This window comes from Chrysemys picta, unplaced genomic scaffold, assembly GCF_011386835.1.
Source record: "Chrysemys picta bellii isolate R12L10 unplaced genomic scaffold, ASM1138683v2 scaf1227, whole genome shotgun sequence".
Lineage (NCBI taxonomy): Eukaryota > Metazoa > Chordata > Testudines > Emydidae > Chrysemys > Chrysemys picta.
Window position 1 is genome coordinate 1 of NW_027053934.1, and position 17,699 is coordinate 17,699.

Below are 17,699 nucleotides of genomic sequence, written 5' to 3' on the forward strand. Positions count from 1 at the left end.
CTTTGTCACCTTGTAGGAAGAGATGGAATCTGGATGATGGGGATGGATCACTTGATAAATTGCCCTGTTCTGTTCATTCCTTCTGAAGCATCTGGCACTGGCCACTGTCAGAAGATGGAATGCTGGGCTGGATGGACCACTGGTCTGATCCAATATGGCTGTTCGTATGATCCAGGCCTCTAGTTCCCCTTGGACAGTTAAATAAAACCCTTCATCTCTCCATCCATTGACTTTATATAATCTCACTTTTCTTTAGACACTTGGGCCAGCACTTTCAAACATGGATGTCAAAAGTTAGGTACCTAAATCCATACTTCTTCTTCAACGCTTAGCCGAACGGTCAGCCGTAGCAATTGTTCACCATTGATCCGTTCCTGTGCTTGACGGGCCGAGAGTCCAACATCGGAATAGACTTGAGGCACCCATGTAATAGGGGGCCTGCCTTTGGGCTGCCTGCACCCCTTGATTGGTGGAATTGTCTCTCGGATGTTACGAGCCACTCAAAGAACGGCGTTCGCCGGAACGTCTTGTGGCATACTCGCAACATGTCTGAAAAGCATAAGACGCCATCTGCGACAATGGCCCCAGTAGTCTGTAGACCGGAGCGACCATAAACATCTGCTTTACAAATGAAGTCATTCCACTCTATGCCCAATATACAACGTTGGCATTTTATGTGGAAAGCCTCCAGCTTTGCCCACTCTGAGTGGCGCAGTCCCAATGTTTCGCAACCGTACAGCAGTACAGAGAGGATACAGCTCGATTAGATCCTGAACTTGGTTGTCGTGCCGAGATGATGTTGATTCCGTATTCATTGTAAACGACCCATGCCAGAGGCTGCAATGCCACACTCAGGCACCTAAATAAATGGCCTGACCTTTCTCAAATGCTGAATACCAAGAACTTCTCACTCGAATCTGCCGAAGCCATGGCTGTTCAGCTCCTCTGAAAATCAATCCACTCGTTTAGATGCCTGAATAGGAATGTTAGTGCCAGACTTTGGACAGTGACATAGGAAGACGTTGGCCTGAGCCTATGCATGGACTCTCATCCTACAATCCAGCCCCTCAACAGATACATCCCAGCTTCTGACTGTGAGCCATTCAGCTACAACGGGGAGGCCTGGATGCTGTAAGTGAATTAACATGTAATGATAGATAGACAGATAGATAGTATACGCTATTCTTTCTACCATCTGCCGTACGGATTTGCTCTGTAGAGCTTGCTGTCCCTGTTACTCAAGGGTATTTATGTTGCAGAGCCCCACATGAGAGAGGGAAGGATTTCAGGCCCAAGGCCCAAGTGGGGCAGGAAGAAGCACACAACAAAGTTGCCTTCTTTGCTGAGGTAAGTTTTGTTGAACTGAGATTGCAGAGCGTTGCTCAGTCCCATATTCTCACAACTGGCAGTGCCCCATATATATGTCTGGGGCACCTTGCATCCCCATTTCTTGACCTGTAAGTGGGGTGGCCTGGGGTTTATGTAAAAGGCAGGGATTGTGTTGAAACCATAATCATCCAGATACTTCTGAGGAAATCCCTCTGGAACAGTGGAAATAGCGTAGCATTCGGCCATCAGTCCCTCGGTAATTTCCCAGATTGTGACTGCGTTTGATTTCCCGTGAGACGTCTTGAAAACTGCTCTCTTTGTTGAGAGGCTGAACCTCTGAAAGTTCGCCCTGGAGAATGTAAGCATTGACAGGAGAGCCGTTGTGTTGATTCCCTAGGGCGCACTGTCCAGCACGCCGGCAGACAGACCCAGATCAGAAGGCCTGGACTTGGTACGTGAACGTAAGTAATATCCTTAGGTTAGTGCAGTGAGGAAGCAGAGGTCCCAGGGTGTGGGTCAAGGAGATGGCAATGGGGACGCAGAGGCCCTGTCATGGCACCAATGGGGTCTAATTTGTACTGTGTGCTTTGGTCATCCACTGTGTGATGATCCTCTTCTGTAATGGGCGCCATCGGCCTGTTGTAATGGCTCCAACACCACCCTCCTCCCAGCCTCAGGAGAGGGAGGTGTTCCCAAGGGAGAAGGGGCATGGCTGTGGCATCCCCGAGGCTTCTCTGCTTTATGCTGGGGACTGGCCCAGTGGCCAGATGGCCTCCAAGTTGGTGGGGGTGGTGCACAAAAGCGGCTTTCAGGCACATTCCCACGCAGCTGCCAGGATCTGCACTGAGCCTAGGATCTGCAGAACCATATCACAGGCTGGGCCTCAAGGCTGGCAGGTTGGCAGATGCTGCACTGAGCAGCAGAGTTACTCTGTGTCCTGAGTCAGGAAGCTTTTCTGCTGCTTCGCTGATCAGAGGAGCCTGGTAGTTAAATGAGGCAGGAAGATACACCTGGTTAATGCAAAGACACAGATGGAGCCCTGGAAGCCCGTATTTCCTGGTGGTTAGTCAAAGAAGATCAGGCCAGGGCAATATGACTTGACAGTCTTCAGCAAGGACTCATCAGAGAGACCAACAGATGTAAAGAGGGAGGAGGTGGGGGATATTGGGTACAAACTCCCCAGATCCAGTTCCTTAGTCCAGGATCTGAGTGAGGGTGAGACCAGCCCGTCAGTCAAAGGAAATAGTGGACAGTGAGATGGTTATAGGCTAAGCCTAGAGACGCAGGAATGAGTCCAACCCCTATCTGTTCATGGTGGCCTGATCCAAACAAAGCTCACGGAAGTCAGTCTCTCTGTTGTCTTTAATGGGCTTTGGCCCAGGCCCATGGAGAAGAGAATGTGTTTTTTGAGCCCTACAAAGGACAGAGCAGAGACCATTTCCATCATTAATAGTATGATGATTGAGCTGGAATAAAGCTAATCCAGGGTTCCCCTTTCTCTGCTGTTGCTAAACTTCTTTTTTCCTTGTTGATCCCCCAACACACGAACTGCTGGGCACTGCCAAAGTCCACAAAGAGGAGAAAAGAGGAAGGAGCAGCATCAGCCTGCTAAAATTCATGGCTGAGGACGGACCAAGTAACCTTTGACCCTGACTAGCTCATTATGCGTTCCACAGGGGACCCTTATTACATAACAGTACAGTGATTGGCCAGCCCCAGGCTGGCAGGATAAACCCAGAGCACAGCAACCTCTGTCCTCATGACTGAAACGGGCTAGTGCCACTAGACTGGGCCATGCCTCCTTCACCTCTATTACGCAGCAGTAAGGGTGTGAATCACAGCAAGGAGATCAAAGCTCTGTAGAGCTAGAGACAAGCTCTCTCCTCGCCACCTTTCAGATGGCAATTCTCACCCCTCCCCCACCCCCACCCTCCCACACACACACACACACATTTACAGAGGAGACTCTAGACAAAATACAGCAAAGGGCAAAATAACTGGTCCCTGGACTGTAGGAGGAGAGTTATGGGCAGGGAGTGAGGGAGCTGATGGCAAGGGGAAGGCTCCGGGCGAGTGTGGTCCCGGTGGTCAGAGAGCCTACGGGAGTTATTCACATTCTCAGGATGCCGGGACAATTGCTTAAAACTAAGACAGGAAAGCTGGAGGCAAGACCACGTTAACCATTAAAGCAGCCTGTCGGTTTGCCTGGGACGGGGACAGTCCAGCTCGCAGCGTAGTTCTCCTACAGTCGCTCTGGACTGACTCTGGCTCTTGTCCCCACTGAGTCTCCCACCCCAGCCACCATGCGCACATGAGCCCAGGGCGATTCTGAGGAGACCCCTATTTTCTGAACAACGGCTTCAGGAAGGACCTGGCTGGCTGGGAAAGCGCAGAGCACTACAGAGCCAGCTGGGCCCTTCATGTTTTTCAGCCTGTCAGCATATTGGATTCAGACTAATTCTCAGGCTGAACTCTATTTAGAACAGGTACCTTTGTTCCTTCCTGTGCTAACGTCACTCCACTTTGGGGGAGAATAAGGACAGAGGCGTATTAGAGATCTGTAGAAAGACCATCTGGGAGACAGATTCTTCCACAGCTGCTACTGTGGGATTCTGACAGCTTCCTCTGAACCATTGGGTGCTGGGTGCTGTCAGAGATGGGGTCCTGGACTGGATGGAACTCAAGTTTTGATTCAGTCTGCTAATGCCTATAGCTAGTCCTTCACTAGTCAGTACCAGACGCCAAGAACCAGCTCCTCAGATGGTGCAAATTGGCTCAGCGCTATGGACGGCAATGGAGCTCTGCAAATTCCCACCAGCTGAGGATCTCTAGCCCTGCAGCATCAGTGACTCAGGACACTGGAGGGTGTTGGCCGAGGCTTTGAAATGATCATGGCAGTGAGAGATGGGCTCAGACTGGAAACCCAAACCCAGCACTGGTGGACTTGGGGACGCTGAGATCTGGATCCGGAGCCAGAGCTGAATGATGTGGCTTGGGGCAGTCGCTGATTACAATAACCCCTGGTGTGTAGCTAGGCTGTGTGCACTGCACACTGGGCTCCCAACTGCAGGATTTGACTAGGAGCCTTTTAAAAAAAAAAGTTTTGAGGTGCAGAAGGACAAGGAAAAATGTGACACCCTGTCCCAGACCCTGAGCTATTTCTATAGTACAGGGGTCCCTTTACGAACACAGCTGCCATCTCCATACAGCAGCTAACAAAAAAAAAAAGCTTCCATGATCCTTAAATCCTGACCCTGTCCCTCTTCCATCCTGCGCTGTCCTTTATTACACAAAGGCCTTGTCTACACTTACGTCAGCACGTAGGGTGCGTGTAGCTACACGTGCAAGGCTGTGGTAGGGAGGGCAGCCAGGCTCAGCTTGGGGAGCTGCCGGTGCCATTCCGCACTGCCTCCCCCCACCAGAGCCTTTCCCCACTGGAATCTTTCACTGCTGTGGGGAAAGGCTCTGGCAGCGGGGAAGGGGCAGGACTCTACCCTACTAAATATAGCAGCGTAGACACGGGAGGCCCTGCATGGGCAGGTAGGGTGCATAGCCATAGGGTTCAAGCGTCCCTTTACTTGCCTTAGCCAGGCCTCACCATCTACACTGCTGTTACACCCGTGCTAGCAGGGTCGAAATAGCCCCAAGTGTAGACCTATCCAAAGCAACCACCGCTGTTCCTGGAGTCCTAATTGACTGCGCTTGAAGAGGCTTGGGGATTGCAAAGGAAGACAGGGTCCAAGTTAACACCCTAGCCCAGCAGCAGCCCCTCTGGTGGGAATTCGTCCTGGGCTCACTGCAAGGAAACAGTTCCCCCTTAGTTAGGAATTTGTATTGTTCTTCCAAAAAAGTAAGGCAGAAACTAGTCATGTAAGCCACTCACCACAGGATGGCGCTGATGCTCTGCCTCCCCTACGTTTTTCTCCTCTTAGGTCCCTTTGCAGCGAATCAGATTATGGCCGGTCTCTGTGCCCATTGATGCAGTCTGAGTAGCAGGAGCCCTTCAGCCCCACGGTGACATGGGCTGTTATGTGTTTGGATGATTAATCCTTCCTCTTCCTATTCCAGGCCAGAAGGGCTGAGGTGCTGTTTCCCGAGGAACTGTTCCAGGACTAGCGAGGTAAGCACAGCGTACACGGGCCGTGCACTACAGCTCTAGGTACACCCAGGAGCGCCGCCAGCGTTTTTGCCGCCCTAGGTGGCGGAAGGTCCCGCCCCCAAAATGCCGCCCCTGACAGGCGGCAGAAGGTCCCGCCCCCGAAATACCGACGACAACGGGGGCAGCCGAAGATCCGGCCGCCGCGGTCGCCGCCCCCCAAATGTTAGCGCCCAAGGCAACCGCCTAGGTTGCCTAATGGGTTGTGCCGGCCCTGGGTACACCCCTGTAACCCTAGAGGGGCAGGAAACGTGGTCCTTTCAGGTGGAAACAATGGTCGTTTTAATATGAGTGTAGAGTGTTTAGATGCAAGCTGGATGGCTAGAAACAGAGAGTTTGGAAGATCAATTTGTAGCTGAAGATCATTGTTTTTACTGTGTTTTTTCCCCCTCTCATAGGAGCCTTTCCAAGCGTCACAGAAGTACGGGCCAGAGTTAACATGGCATAGAGTTGTTTGTTGCATAATAAAGCTGATGATGATTTCCAAGTGTTTGCGGCCAACTTTCCTCACTGTGCACTAGGCTGCGTGTAGCCATATGACTGAGATGTCGGCCTTCTCTTTTCTGGGCACTGAACCTTTAATAGTAGAGGAATCTTGCTGGCTGCAAGCATCCTGGCTAGGGTTGCCAGGTGTCCGGTTTTTGACCGGAACACCCGCTCGAAAAGGGATCCTGGCGGCTCCGGTCAGCACTACTGACTGGGCTGTCAAAAGTCCGGTTGGCGTGGGACTGGCAGGCTCCCTACCTGGCTCCGCGCGTCTCCCCGCAAGCAGTGACATGTCCCTTGGCTCCTAGATGGAGGGACGGCCACAGCCCCATGCACAGCCCCCACCCCGAGCGCTGGCTCCGCATCTCCCATTGCCTGGGAGCCGCAGCCGACGGGAGCTGCAGGGGTGGCACCTGAGGGTGGAGACAGCGTGCACAGCTGCATGACTGCGCCTCCGCCTAGGAGCCAAGGGACATGTCACCCTTTCCCTGGAACCGGCTGAGGTAAACACCACCCGGAGCCCGCACTCCAAAACCCCTCCTGCACCCCAACCCCCTGACCCAGCTCTGAGCCCCCTCCTGCACCCAAGCTTGGGGATTGGTCCTGCTTTGAGCAGGGGGTTGGACTAGATGACCTCCTGAGGTCTCTTCCAACCCTGATATTCTATGACTCTATGATTCCCTCCCAGAGTCTGCACCCTCCCCAACACCCCAACACCCTACCCCAGCCCTGAGCCTCCCCTGCACCCCAAGCCCCTCATCCCTAGCCCCACCCCAGAGGCCGCACCCCGAGCCGAAGCCCTCACCCCCTTCCACTCCCCAACCACCTGCCTCAGCCCGGTGAAAATGAGGGAGTGGAGTGAGGGTGGGGGAGAGCGAGCGACAGAGGGCGGGGGGAATGGAGTGAGCGGGGGTGGGGCCTCGGAGACGGGGCGGGGCAGGGCCTCGGTGATAGGGTGGCAATGGAAGGGGCCTTGGAGAAGGGTTACAGCAGGGGTGTTCGGTTTTGTGTGATTAGAAAGTCAGCAGCCCTAATGCTGACCTTCGGGGGCAGGGGGCAAAGCCGGGGGGCCTGCTGTAGTCTGATCAATGGCTGTAGTTCCAAGTGGTGCTTGTTGGCTCACAGTGGAGCAAGTTAAGCCTTTCTTTTCGAAAACTCAGCCGGGCATTTTGAAGGAGAATCTCAGCTTTCTTCTTCCTTTCTTTCAAGTGAGTCGCTCTAGATTTTATGGCTGTGGGTAAATACTTCAAAATGTGAACTCCAAAGGCTCAAAAACCATTTATTGATTTATTAACCTCATGATTTGGGGGGACATGACATGATTTTTGAACATGGGTTGTTGGCCCTACTGCCTCTGCGTCTAACCCTTGGCAGGGGGAAAGGTTGCCAATTTAGGTTGGACGTATTCCTGAAGGTTTCATAACATGACATAAAGATTAATTAAAAATTAATCTTGAATACATGGAGACACCAAGCCAATCCTGGAGGCTTGGCAACCCTACCTGCAGCACAAGCTGCCTTCTCTCAAGAAGAAACACCTACAAGCGACGTCCCCCAGCTCTGCCCACTCTCTGTTTTCTTGCTCCATTTTATCATTCTGTCTTCATCACAAATCACCCTTTCCCCTGCCCTGTGGGTCATTCTATCTGTTCCTCTTCCTTGCGTGTCTCTCTCCCTCCATCTTTGTTCCTCGTTCTCTGGGCCCACCTGTTTCCTCCCTCCCTTGTTCTCTACCTCATCTTCTGCTTTGCCCACCCTTGATTCATCACCTACCTAGAAATTTAGCTCAAGAAACTCCCTGAAAAGGCAGAGGAACAAATCTGTACAGACACATGCCTAGAATCCCGACCAGGGGTATTCAATTTGCTACCCAAGAGCCATAAACCTGGAAATCCTGGACACCCCATCATCTCAGGCATTGGCACCCTGACAGCAGGATTTCTGGCTATGTAGACTATCTCCTCAGGTCCTACGCTACCAGCACTCCTAGCTATCTTCGAGACACCACTGACTTCCTGAGGAAACTACAATCCATTGGTGACCTTCCAGAAAATACCATCCTGGTCATTATGGATGTAGAAGCTCTCTACACCAACATTCCACACAAAGATGGACTACAAGCCGTCAGGAACAGTATCCCCGATAATATCACAGCAAATCTGGTGGCTGAACTTTGTGACTTTCATAGAATCATAGAATATCAGGGTTGGAAGGGACCTCAGGAGGTCATCTATTCCAACCCCCGGCTCAAAGCAGGACCAATCCCCAGGCAGATTTTTGCCCCAGATCCCTAAATGGCCCCCTCAAGGATTGAATTCACAACCCTCAGTTTAGCAGGTCAATGTCAAACCACTGAGCTATCCCTACCCCCCTCACCCCTCACTTTGTCCTCACCCACAACTACTTCACATTTGGGGACAATGTATACCTTCAAGTCAGCAGCACTGCTATGGATACCCGCATGGCTCCACACTATGCCAACATTTTTATGACTGACTTAGAAGAACGCTTACTCAGCTCTCGTCCCCTAACATCCCTACTCTACTTGCGCTACATGGATGACATCTTCATTATCTGGAACCAAGGAAAAGAAGCCCTTGAGTAATTCCACCATGATTTCAACAATTTCCCTCCCACCATCAACCTCAGCCTGGACCAGTCCACACAAGAGATCCACTTCCTGGACACTACAGTGCTAATAAGCGATGGTCACATAAACACCACCCTATACCGGAAACCTACTGACCGCTATACTTACCTACATGCCTCCAGCTTTCATCCAGACCACATCACATGATCCATTGTCTATAGCCAAGTTCTAAGATAGAACCGCATTTGTGCCAATCCCTCAGACAAACTGTGCGCTTGTGAAGAGACTGTGCACAGTGTGAAGATTGATCTCATTGATAGATTGTCAGCTCTTCATGGCAGGGATTGTCTTTTGTCTTGTGTTTGTGCAGCATCTGGCACAATGGGACCTACAAGATCTCTATCAAGCGTTCTTAAAACTACAATACCCACCTGCTGAAGTGAAGAAACAGATTGACAAAGCCAAAAGAGTACCCAGAAGTCACCTACTACAGGACAGGCCCAACAAAGAAAGTAACAGAACGCCACTAACCGTCACCTTCAGCCCCCAACTAAAACCTCTCCAGCGCATCAACAAGGATCTGCAACCTATCCTGAAAGACGATCCCTCACTCTCACAGATCTTGGGAGACAAGCCAGTCCTCGCTTACAGACAGCCACCCAACCTGAAGCAAATACTCACCAGCAACCACACACCACACAACAAAAACACTAACCCAGGAACCAAACCCTGCAACAAACCCCGGTGCCAACTCTGTCCACATATCTATTCAAGGGACATCATCATAGGACCTAATTACATCAGCCATACCATCAGGGGCTCGTTCATCTGCACATCATATGCCAGCAATGCCCCTCTGCCATGTACATTGGCCAAACCGGACAGTCTCCACGCAAAAGAATAAATGGACACAAATCAGACATCAAGAATTATAACATTAAAAAACCAGTCAGAGAACATTTCAACGTCCCTGGTCGCTCTGTTACAGACCTAAAAGTCGCAATTCTTCAACAAAAAAACTTCAAAAACAGACTCCAATGAGAAACTGCAGAAGTGGAATTAATTTGCAAACTGGACACTATTAAATTAGGCTTGAATAAAGACTGGGAGTGGATAGGTCATTACACAAACGAAAACTATTTCCCCATGCTAATTTTTCTGCTACTGTTACTCACACCTTCTTTTCAACTATTTGAAATGAACCATCCTGATTATAACTACAAAAGGTTTTTTCTCCTGTTGATAATAGCTCACCTTAATGGATTAGTCTCGTTAGAGTTGGTATGGCAACCTCAATTTTTTCATGTTCTCTCTCTCTCTCTATCTATATAGATATCTTCTTACTGTATTTTCCACTGCAAGCATCCGATGAAGTGGGTTTTAGCCCACAAAAGCTTATGCCCAAAAAAAGTGCCACAAGGACTCCTTGTTCTTTTTGCTGATACGGACTAACACAGCTACCACTCTGAAACCTGCATTAACACAGACGCTTTCTGGCTTGCTTTTGGATCCAAAGCCATCAGCAGTTGAGAGACTCTGTCTTAAAAGGGACACAATCAACTTCCACCAGAATTTTGATTACTTTCCACTTTTAACTCCTGCTTCCAAAACACCCAGCGATCTGAAAAAGAAAACAACCTATTGTGGCTCCCTTCGGAGCCCTAATAGGATCTTAATTAGGTAATATGGTATGCTTTTGCATTTCTTTTACCCCTTCTACAATATACACTGCACGTTTTGGGGAAAACGCACATTCCTTCCATAGTTTAACTTTTATAACATTAGCCATATTAATTTTTACATAAGGTGTCACTGTTTCTTTTGTGCTCACAGAGTTTTTATGTACCCTTATCAAAGTGACAGTTTGATGACACAGAGCCACCTTAAGGCTCTGTCTGGGGCATTGTCTTTTTTAAAAAAATTTATTTATTTATTTTTTACTACAAGTCTTATTAGCTATTTTGTTACTAAAAAACAAATCCAGAATTTTTTTCCCATTCGCCTGGGTTTGACTGCCCTGCTGCAGCCACGACTTTGGTCTTTTAAAAAGATATTGAACTTATAAAGCATTAAGGTACCTTAAGGGTTAAATGCTAAATACCAAAGCCAAACACCACTAGTTACCTGCGGATGGCAAAAAGTGTTTCTCAGTGTTGCAACTTTGAACGAACAATTCAAATGGAATTTAGAGATATTATTTAAAAACAAAACCCAATTCATCTGAAGCCTACAAAACAAGAGTTTTACAACCAGGAGTGTTGATTTAGGTCCTAAACACTCCACATATTTACACAATATATTTATACACACTATACATATTTTTTCTTAACATTCCTTACACTGCTCTAATTTTTACACAGCTGTACATAGATTACATTTGTATACATTTGGGGTTCCGTTCCAATAGAAACCCCTTATATTCTTTTAGCGAATTTAACTAAATTGTCCATAATCAAATTATGTAAATCAGATAGTCTCTTTGCCTGGCTTATTTACAGACATTCCTTTAGAAAAGGGCCCATTTCCCTTCAGAATGGCTGCAAAGAAACTAGGAATTCTCTTTCAATAACACTTTTCCTTTTGAACATTTTTACAACATTCAACTGCTTAATTCCCTCCAGCTTCTGCAGAGCTAACGTCTCACTCTCTTTCCTAAATCACTTGCTTAGCTCCCAAAATGATGCCTTCATCAACTCAGATTTCACCATTCCAAGTAGTGTTCCAGGGATCTGAATTCCCCAGGCCTGTACTTACTGCTTTCTTTAGTCCTGCCACTATGCCCTCAGGGCTTCCAACCTGTTTTCCCATTTTTTTTTTATTTGTTGCCTGCCTGCTTGTCTGGGCCCGATTCTGCATTTCTTGCTGAAACGTCCCTTTCCATGGACACCGGCTTTGGTCCATTAGCAATTTAGCAAGGAGGATGGGCTCCTCCACTAGCCCCCACCCCTCCTGGTCCCTTACCTGAAACATTTTTTTTAAATTGTGAAATCACAACAATATCCCACCCTCCTATATCCCTCAGAGTGAGGTCTTACAGAAATCTACCCCTTATTTGCCCATGCTTGTGCTGGGGCTTACAAAACACAAAAAGAAGAACAGGAGTACTTGTGCACCTTAGAGACTAACAAATTTATTAGAGCATAAACTTTCGTGGACTACAGCCCACTTCTTCGGATGTAGTCCACGAAAGCTTATGCTCTAATAAATTTGTTAGTCTCTAAGGTGCCACAAGTACTCCTGTTCTTCTTTTTGCGGATACAGACTAACACGGCTGCTACTCTGAAAACACAAAAAGTCTACACCCACTAAAAACAATGCCTGACAGAGCAGGACGGGGGAAAGCTAAGCCCCCATCTTTTGGGCTCGATCCTGCTACGACCGAGGGTATATTCACCTATGAAATTTTTCCCCGACAGACAGGTTGGAGTGAGGACTCTAATCCTCCCCCTAGAACTCGGGGTGTGCACACCTGAATGATCGATCACTTTATATGGAGGGCATAACCTTTTAGCAATATTTAGCAGTACAGTAACTCCTCACTTAAAGTCATCCCGCTTAACGTTGTTACGTTGCTGGTCAATTAGGGAACATGCTCATTTAAAGTTGTGCAATGCTCCACTCTTACTTGTTTGGCTGCCTGCTTTCTCCACAGCTGGCAGCCTCCGTATGCCCCCCCCCAGCGCCTCCTGCCCACCAGCAGACCCCGTGGATTGGCGCCTTCCCCCGCCTCCTGCCCGGGGCAATCAGCTGGCTTGTGGCGTTTTGGAGGCAGGAAGGAGGGGGGAGGAGGGGGGAGGAGCGAGGACTCGGCGCGCAGGCTCCCCCTCCCTCCCCTGCCTCCCGAACGCCGCAAGCCAGGTGATTGCCACGGGCAAGAGGCAGGGGGGAGGGAGGGGGAGCCTGCGCTAAGACCTTGCTCCTCCCCCTTCCCTCCTGCCTCCTAAATGCTGCAAGCCAGCTGATTGCCCTGGGCAGGAGGGAGCGGGGAGGAGGGAGGACTCAGCGCACAGACTCCCCCCTGCCTCCTGAACTTGGCAAGCCAGCTGATTACCACAGGCAGGGGGAGAAGTCAGAACTCGGCATGCCTCCCCCCCGCCTCCCGAACATTTCAATCAGCTGGTTTGCGGTGTTAAGAAGGGAGGGGGGAGGACCCAGGACCCTTTATTAAAGGGGGAGGAGGTGGGGGGGGAAGGGGTAGAGTGGGCGGGCTGAGGGTTGAGCCCCCCCGCTCCTGGTGCTTGCAGAGTAGGGGAAGCTGCCCTGGAACCTAACCCCCTCATTTACATTAATTCTTATGGGGAAATTGGATTCGCTTAACATCGTTTCACTTAAAGTCGCATTTTTCAGGAACAGAACTACGACGTTAAGTGAGAAATTACTGTATGTTCAATCACAGTGCATGTCTTCCCCCTTTCACAATTCTCCACCCAAAACTGTTATGCTTAGAAGAAGCCCACGCGATCTTTTTTCAGGGGAAATGGCAATACACCGCGTTTATTGAAGATACAACAATTAGCATATGTATTCAATCACACACACACACCACACACACTGCCAGTCTATGTTATAGTTACCAGTTTAGAGTCCAGATCAATCTAGTGGCCCGTTAGGTTGATCACGGTTAGGGAGGAGCCGGGTTCTGTCGGCCACGACATGATGCTCCGGGGAAGTCTTGGCAGGACGAACCCAAAGTTTCATGGCAAGGCACCCTGTTTACATAGTGATTTTCCTTTATTGGGACCAATGAGTTTTGCACCATCGTGCTGTAATCAATTGTTGTTTGACGAGTGCTTGTTTTCTTAAATTGTCCTCCTTACTTTTTATTTTTTTTTAAAGGAGTTTTTTAGGGAGTTCTCCCAGGCTGGTTTTGATCGCAGCTATTTTGTTCCCATTGATAGGTGCCTGTCTCTTTTTTAGAGTTGTTAATCTGCCCTCCTCTGACATTTCAATAGGGGCGTGTTGCAGCCTCCTGGCGCCCTTGCATCTGTCTCCGGCTCCTTCCTAGACCGTCTGGTTCAGCGATGCCCTATACACTTATCTCTTAACACACACATTTCTTATTTACACACAAAACAGAATTAATTTACACAGAACATTTTGAACAGGAACATGAAGTTGCAGTTCAAAAGAAAACAATCATGGCATTCTTTTACTGATTTTAAAATGCTAACCCTACAACAAAGGGGTGACCTTAAAACGTCTGTTACTGCCCTGAAATCAGCCCAGACACAGATTCCGGCTGATGCAGCTTTACCAAATGGCCCATTAGGCCATTCCTTTCTGCTATTCAAAAAGGGTGGCTGGCAGGATATGATCAAATCATACACCAATACATTTAGCACAAGCTACATTATTATTCTTTATTTTTCATTTTAAATTATACAAAATACAGACATCAAATCCTACTACTACAACTGTATATCATAGGCCCTATATTGCTAACAAGTCTCTTTCAGCAACAAATGTAGAAGCCTGTGCTTTTGGAATAGGAGGAGCTGAGCTCCTTCTCTGCTGTCCCCAGAAAGTTCTGGGTAGCCAACAACTGAGTGTGCTACGTGGCCTTGGATTTATTAAAATGCACAACAGTTTACCCAGTGCAGAGAACACAGCTTACGTGGCGTACGGACCCTTTTGGCCCTCAGGACAGAGACCAGTGGGAGCTGCGTGCGCTCAGCCCCTCTCGAGATCAGCCCCACAGAACGTTTTCCCTTCTCTCGGATTTGTTCTCTGGCTGCTGCTCTGAGAATGGGAGGCCTCCCTGTTCAGAGCCCCATCACACTTCAGGCCACACACGCATAGCGAGAGGCTGATAGGACATCGAGGGACAAATTAAACCATCCGATTGGCTCATCCGCCAGCCATTCATTCTCTGCTCTGTTGACAGAGGCATCTCCACACATCGATGCCGGGTCCCAGCACCAACGTTCTGGACTCTAGGTGGAGACAAGAGGGGCCCTCCCCTTGAGCTCCCACCCAGTCCCCAAACTGTGTCATGCTCTGCCCGAGCCAGGAGCCCACTCGCTGTTGAGCTGCGTGCACCGTGCACCGGGATCTCCGCATCCATTTCTCTATGATCTCATATGGCGTCCAACATCACAATAACTAAGAACTTGCGGCACTCACATGCATCCCATGCATCTTTGCATTGGAGCAAAAGGATTCTGGGATACACTTAAAACCTTCCATCAGCCTATCCCCGGGCCCTTTGGCGTAAATGGAGACGCTCCTTTGGAGGAGAAGGAGATTGGCGGAAACTTCGCAACTGGTGCAGAGTGATCCAGGACGGGCCTGCTGGCAAGCGTCCAGAGCCGTCACATAACTATTCTGCGGCCTCTAAGGTCTGGCGCTCTCTGCCTGCTTGCAAGATCACGCCTGCTGCTGCTCCTCTGCACTAAATGTGGCCGCGTGGCTGTCTCGTAGCAAGACGTGTGTCGGCCCCTCCGAGAAGAGTTTGACTGGACCAGGGAAAAAGGGTTTCTCCTGCTGCAGGAGGTAGATGCCAGTAGCTGTGCATGTCCTTGCAACAGTGTCCCTGCCCTGCTCAGATCATAGACACCTTGTTCTTAATGTACAAGTGGTAGGGGTCGCTCCGCTTGTCCACCTTCCTGGACTTGGTGTAGCCCAGAATCAAACTCCCCACCGTGGCGGCAAACAGGATCATCACGAACAAGATGATCATGTAGGAATAGTCGTCCTTGCTGGCTAGCTTGACATGACTGCCATTTGTCCGCCCCGTGGCCTGTTCTGGTGGGCACAGGATGGCACCGTGAAGTGTTTGGTTCAGGGCCTTCAGCATTGACTGCAGACTTTGGTACCACATCTCCATCAGGTTCCCCACCTCCATGTCCTCGCAACTCCCAGGAAACTTTCTGCCAGGATAAAGGGGGAAAAGTGACTTCTGTCAGGCCTCACTGGGGGATGGGGGGGGGGACACACATACACAGTAAAGAAAAGCCCACTGCAACGAGTCTCAGAACCTGGGTTAACTACCTGGGATTGCGCTGCAGGGCTACATATGGCAGTGTAGACGTCCGGGCTTGCGCTAGAGCCTGGGCTCTGAAACCTGGTGACGGGGTGGGTCTCAGAGCCTGGGTCCGACCCGAGTCTGGATGTCTACACTGCTGGTTTTAGCCCTGCAGCACGAGCCTCAGTCAGTTGACTCGGACTCTGAGATCGCAGGTTATTTCACAATGCTTTGAGGGAACTTACAAGTCACACAGCATCACTGCTGCAAGCCAGGCCCTGCAGTCATGCTGGCTGATTAGCACCAGTGTACAACTTGTGCATATTAGTGAGATGGAATAAAAGTGCAGATCCCAGATAACATAACATTGTGATGTCACCTTCCCCCGAAGGATCCCAAAGCGTAATCCTAATGTATCACCAGCCACAGACACGCAGCGCCACGGAGATGCAGCCACCTCTGGTGCGGAGCACAGCAACCAGACAGCTCACAGTGGGGACATTTTGGCCATGTACACTTTGGAAAACTCCTGTTCTTATGTAGGGAAATCCTGATCCTTTCCTCTGGGGCTGCAGGATAGTCACAACAGATCCATTGCAGGGTGCCAGGCGCAGGATTTGTGGAGTCTGTAGAGAAGCCCTGGCATAGGCCTTACAGATCATGGCTATGCAGGGGCTCTCTGTGCATGGCTCTGATGATGGATTGAGGTAGGGTGCTACTGGGGCAGGAGGGTCTCCGACCCACACGGATCCACCAGCCCTATGCCCTGATGTATAGGGGGCTGGGGCCGGAGGGGGTAAGTAGAGCCCACTGACAGTAACTGCCTCTTTAGGCCTGGTGGGACAGGAAGCTATTAGTGTTCAGCACAGCTGGAAAGATTTTCCCCCATCACGTCTCTGTCTCCCACTCTGCGCTACACCAAAGCTCTGGTGATCCCTCACAAGGTGGGAGCCTCGGCAGAGGTTCTACTCGTATTTCTGTTCCCTGCTTTGCACCGCCCCTCTAGTAGACACCCTGGGGACTTTCCCTCAGCCAAGAGTGACAAGCTACAGATCGGTCTCTTCCTTCCCCACCCGGGGGTCTAGCTTCAGCCTGCCTTCTGAAGGCCCCCGGAGCAGAGTGCAGCACAGAGGAGACCATCCGGCAAGGTCTACACCTCCATCCACATGGCCCCTGTAACTGGGTGATCACCAGTGCCGACAACACGCTCCCTTCATTGTGCTCCCAGTTGGAGGGGCACCGTGGAAGACCCTGGTTAGACAGACGCGCAATCAGCCCCTGTCCATCATGTGCTGGGGCAGCCAGAGAGCAGTCATCCCTGGGTCCTAACCCCATGTCAGGTAAGCCAGGGTAAATTCTTTGTACTTACACAGCATCTCCCATCCAAAGAGCAAGAAAAAGGGGCCATGTGGTGTTGGCATCCGTCCCGTTGTGGAGATGGACAGGTACCGAGATCCCCAAGGTCACACAAGAAGTCACAGACGTCCACAGATAGGCTCCCTCGGGGCAGTCACCCTCAGAGAGGCCAGAGACTGAGTATGCCTGCAGTGTAGGTAGCCCATTGGTGAGGTGGGGCGGAGGAGCTGGCCCCGTCGCTGCCTTCACAGGGCCTGTCCTGTGGACAGACAGAGGATGAGTCTCCAGGGCTGTCAATCAGGCACCATCATTCAGTTAAACTAAACATTAAAGTGGGAGACCTCTCTGGGGCAGGTACCACCTTCTTGGTTCTGCGTCTGTACAGCGCCGAGCACAACGGGGCCCTGATCTTACACGGGGCCCCAGTTTAACCCATGCCATGTTTGGCTCTCTGCCCCTCTCTAGTGGCTCAGCCCCAGAGATTTCAGCTGGTGCCACAGCCATTTTGCTAACGGATCTATTAATTTCACTCAAGCAGTGGAGACTGACTCTCTTCTATTCAGAGCTTCAATCCCAGCAGATAACCTGCCCGGGACACTGTCACGCGAGGCACTGTTGTAATGCAACAAAGCAACCACCTGATCAAACCTCCCGAGATTTCAGAAAAGCTTTCGGCTTGCTTAGGGGCTACGCTGTGAGTCTGCTCCGGTTCTAGCTGCTCCCCAGCCCGGAGCTGGTCTCTCCTTCCCAACATGTCGGGAAAGTCAAACGAACCGAACAGTGACTCTGGGGAAAGGTGAGCCCCTGGCGTGAGTGGA

General features: G+C 50.2%; 1 protein-coding gene across 1 annotated transcript; it reads right to left on the minus strand.

The window, feature by feature from the left end:
* Nucleotides 1-14,039: 14,039 nt before the first annotated feature.
* Nucleotides 14,040-17,369, minus strand: LOC101952711 (potassium voltage-gated channel subfamily E member 3-like). The gene is made up of 2 exons (XM_005283509.3): nt 16,895-17,369; nt 14,040-15,430 (listed from the first exon to the last, which is right to left on the minus strand). Exons 1-2 carry the CDS (start codon nt 16,906-16,908, stop codon nt 15,103-15,105), a joined length of 342 nt encoding a protein of 113 aa, XP_005283566.2. The 5' UTR covers nt 16,909-17,369; the 3' UTR covers nt 14,040-15,102.
* Nucleotides 17,370-17,699: the final 330 nt, after the last annotated feature.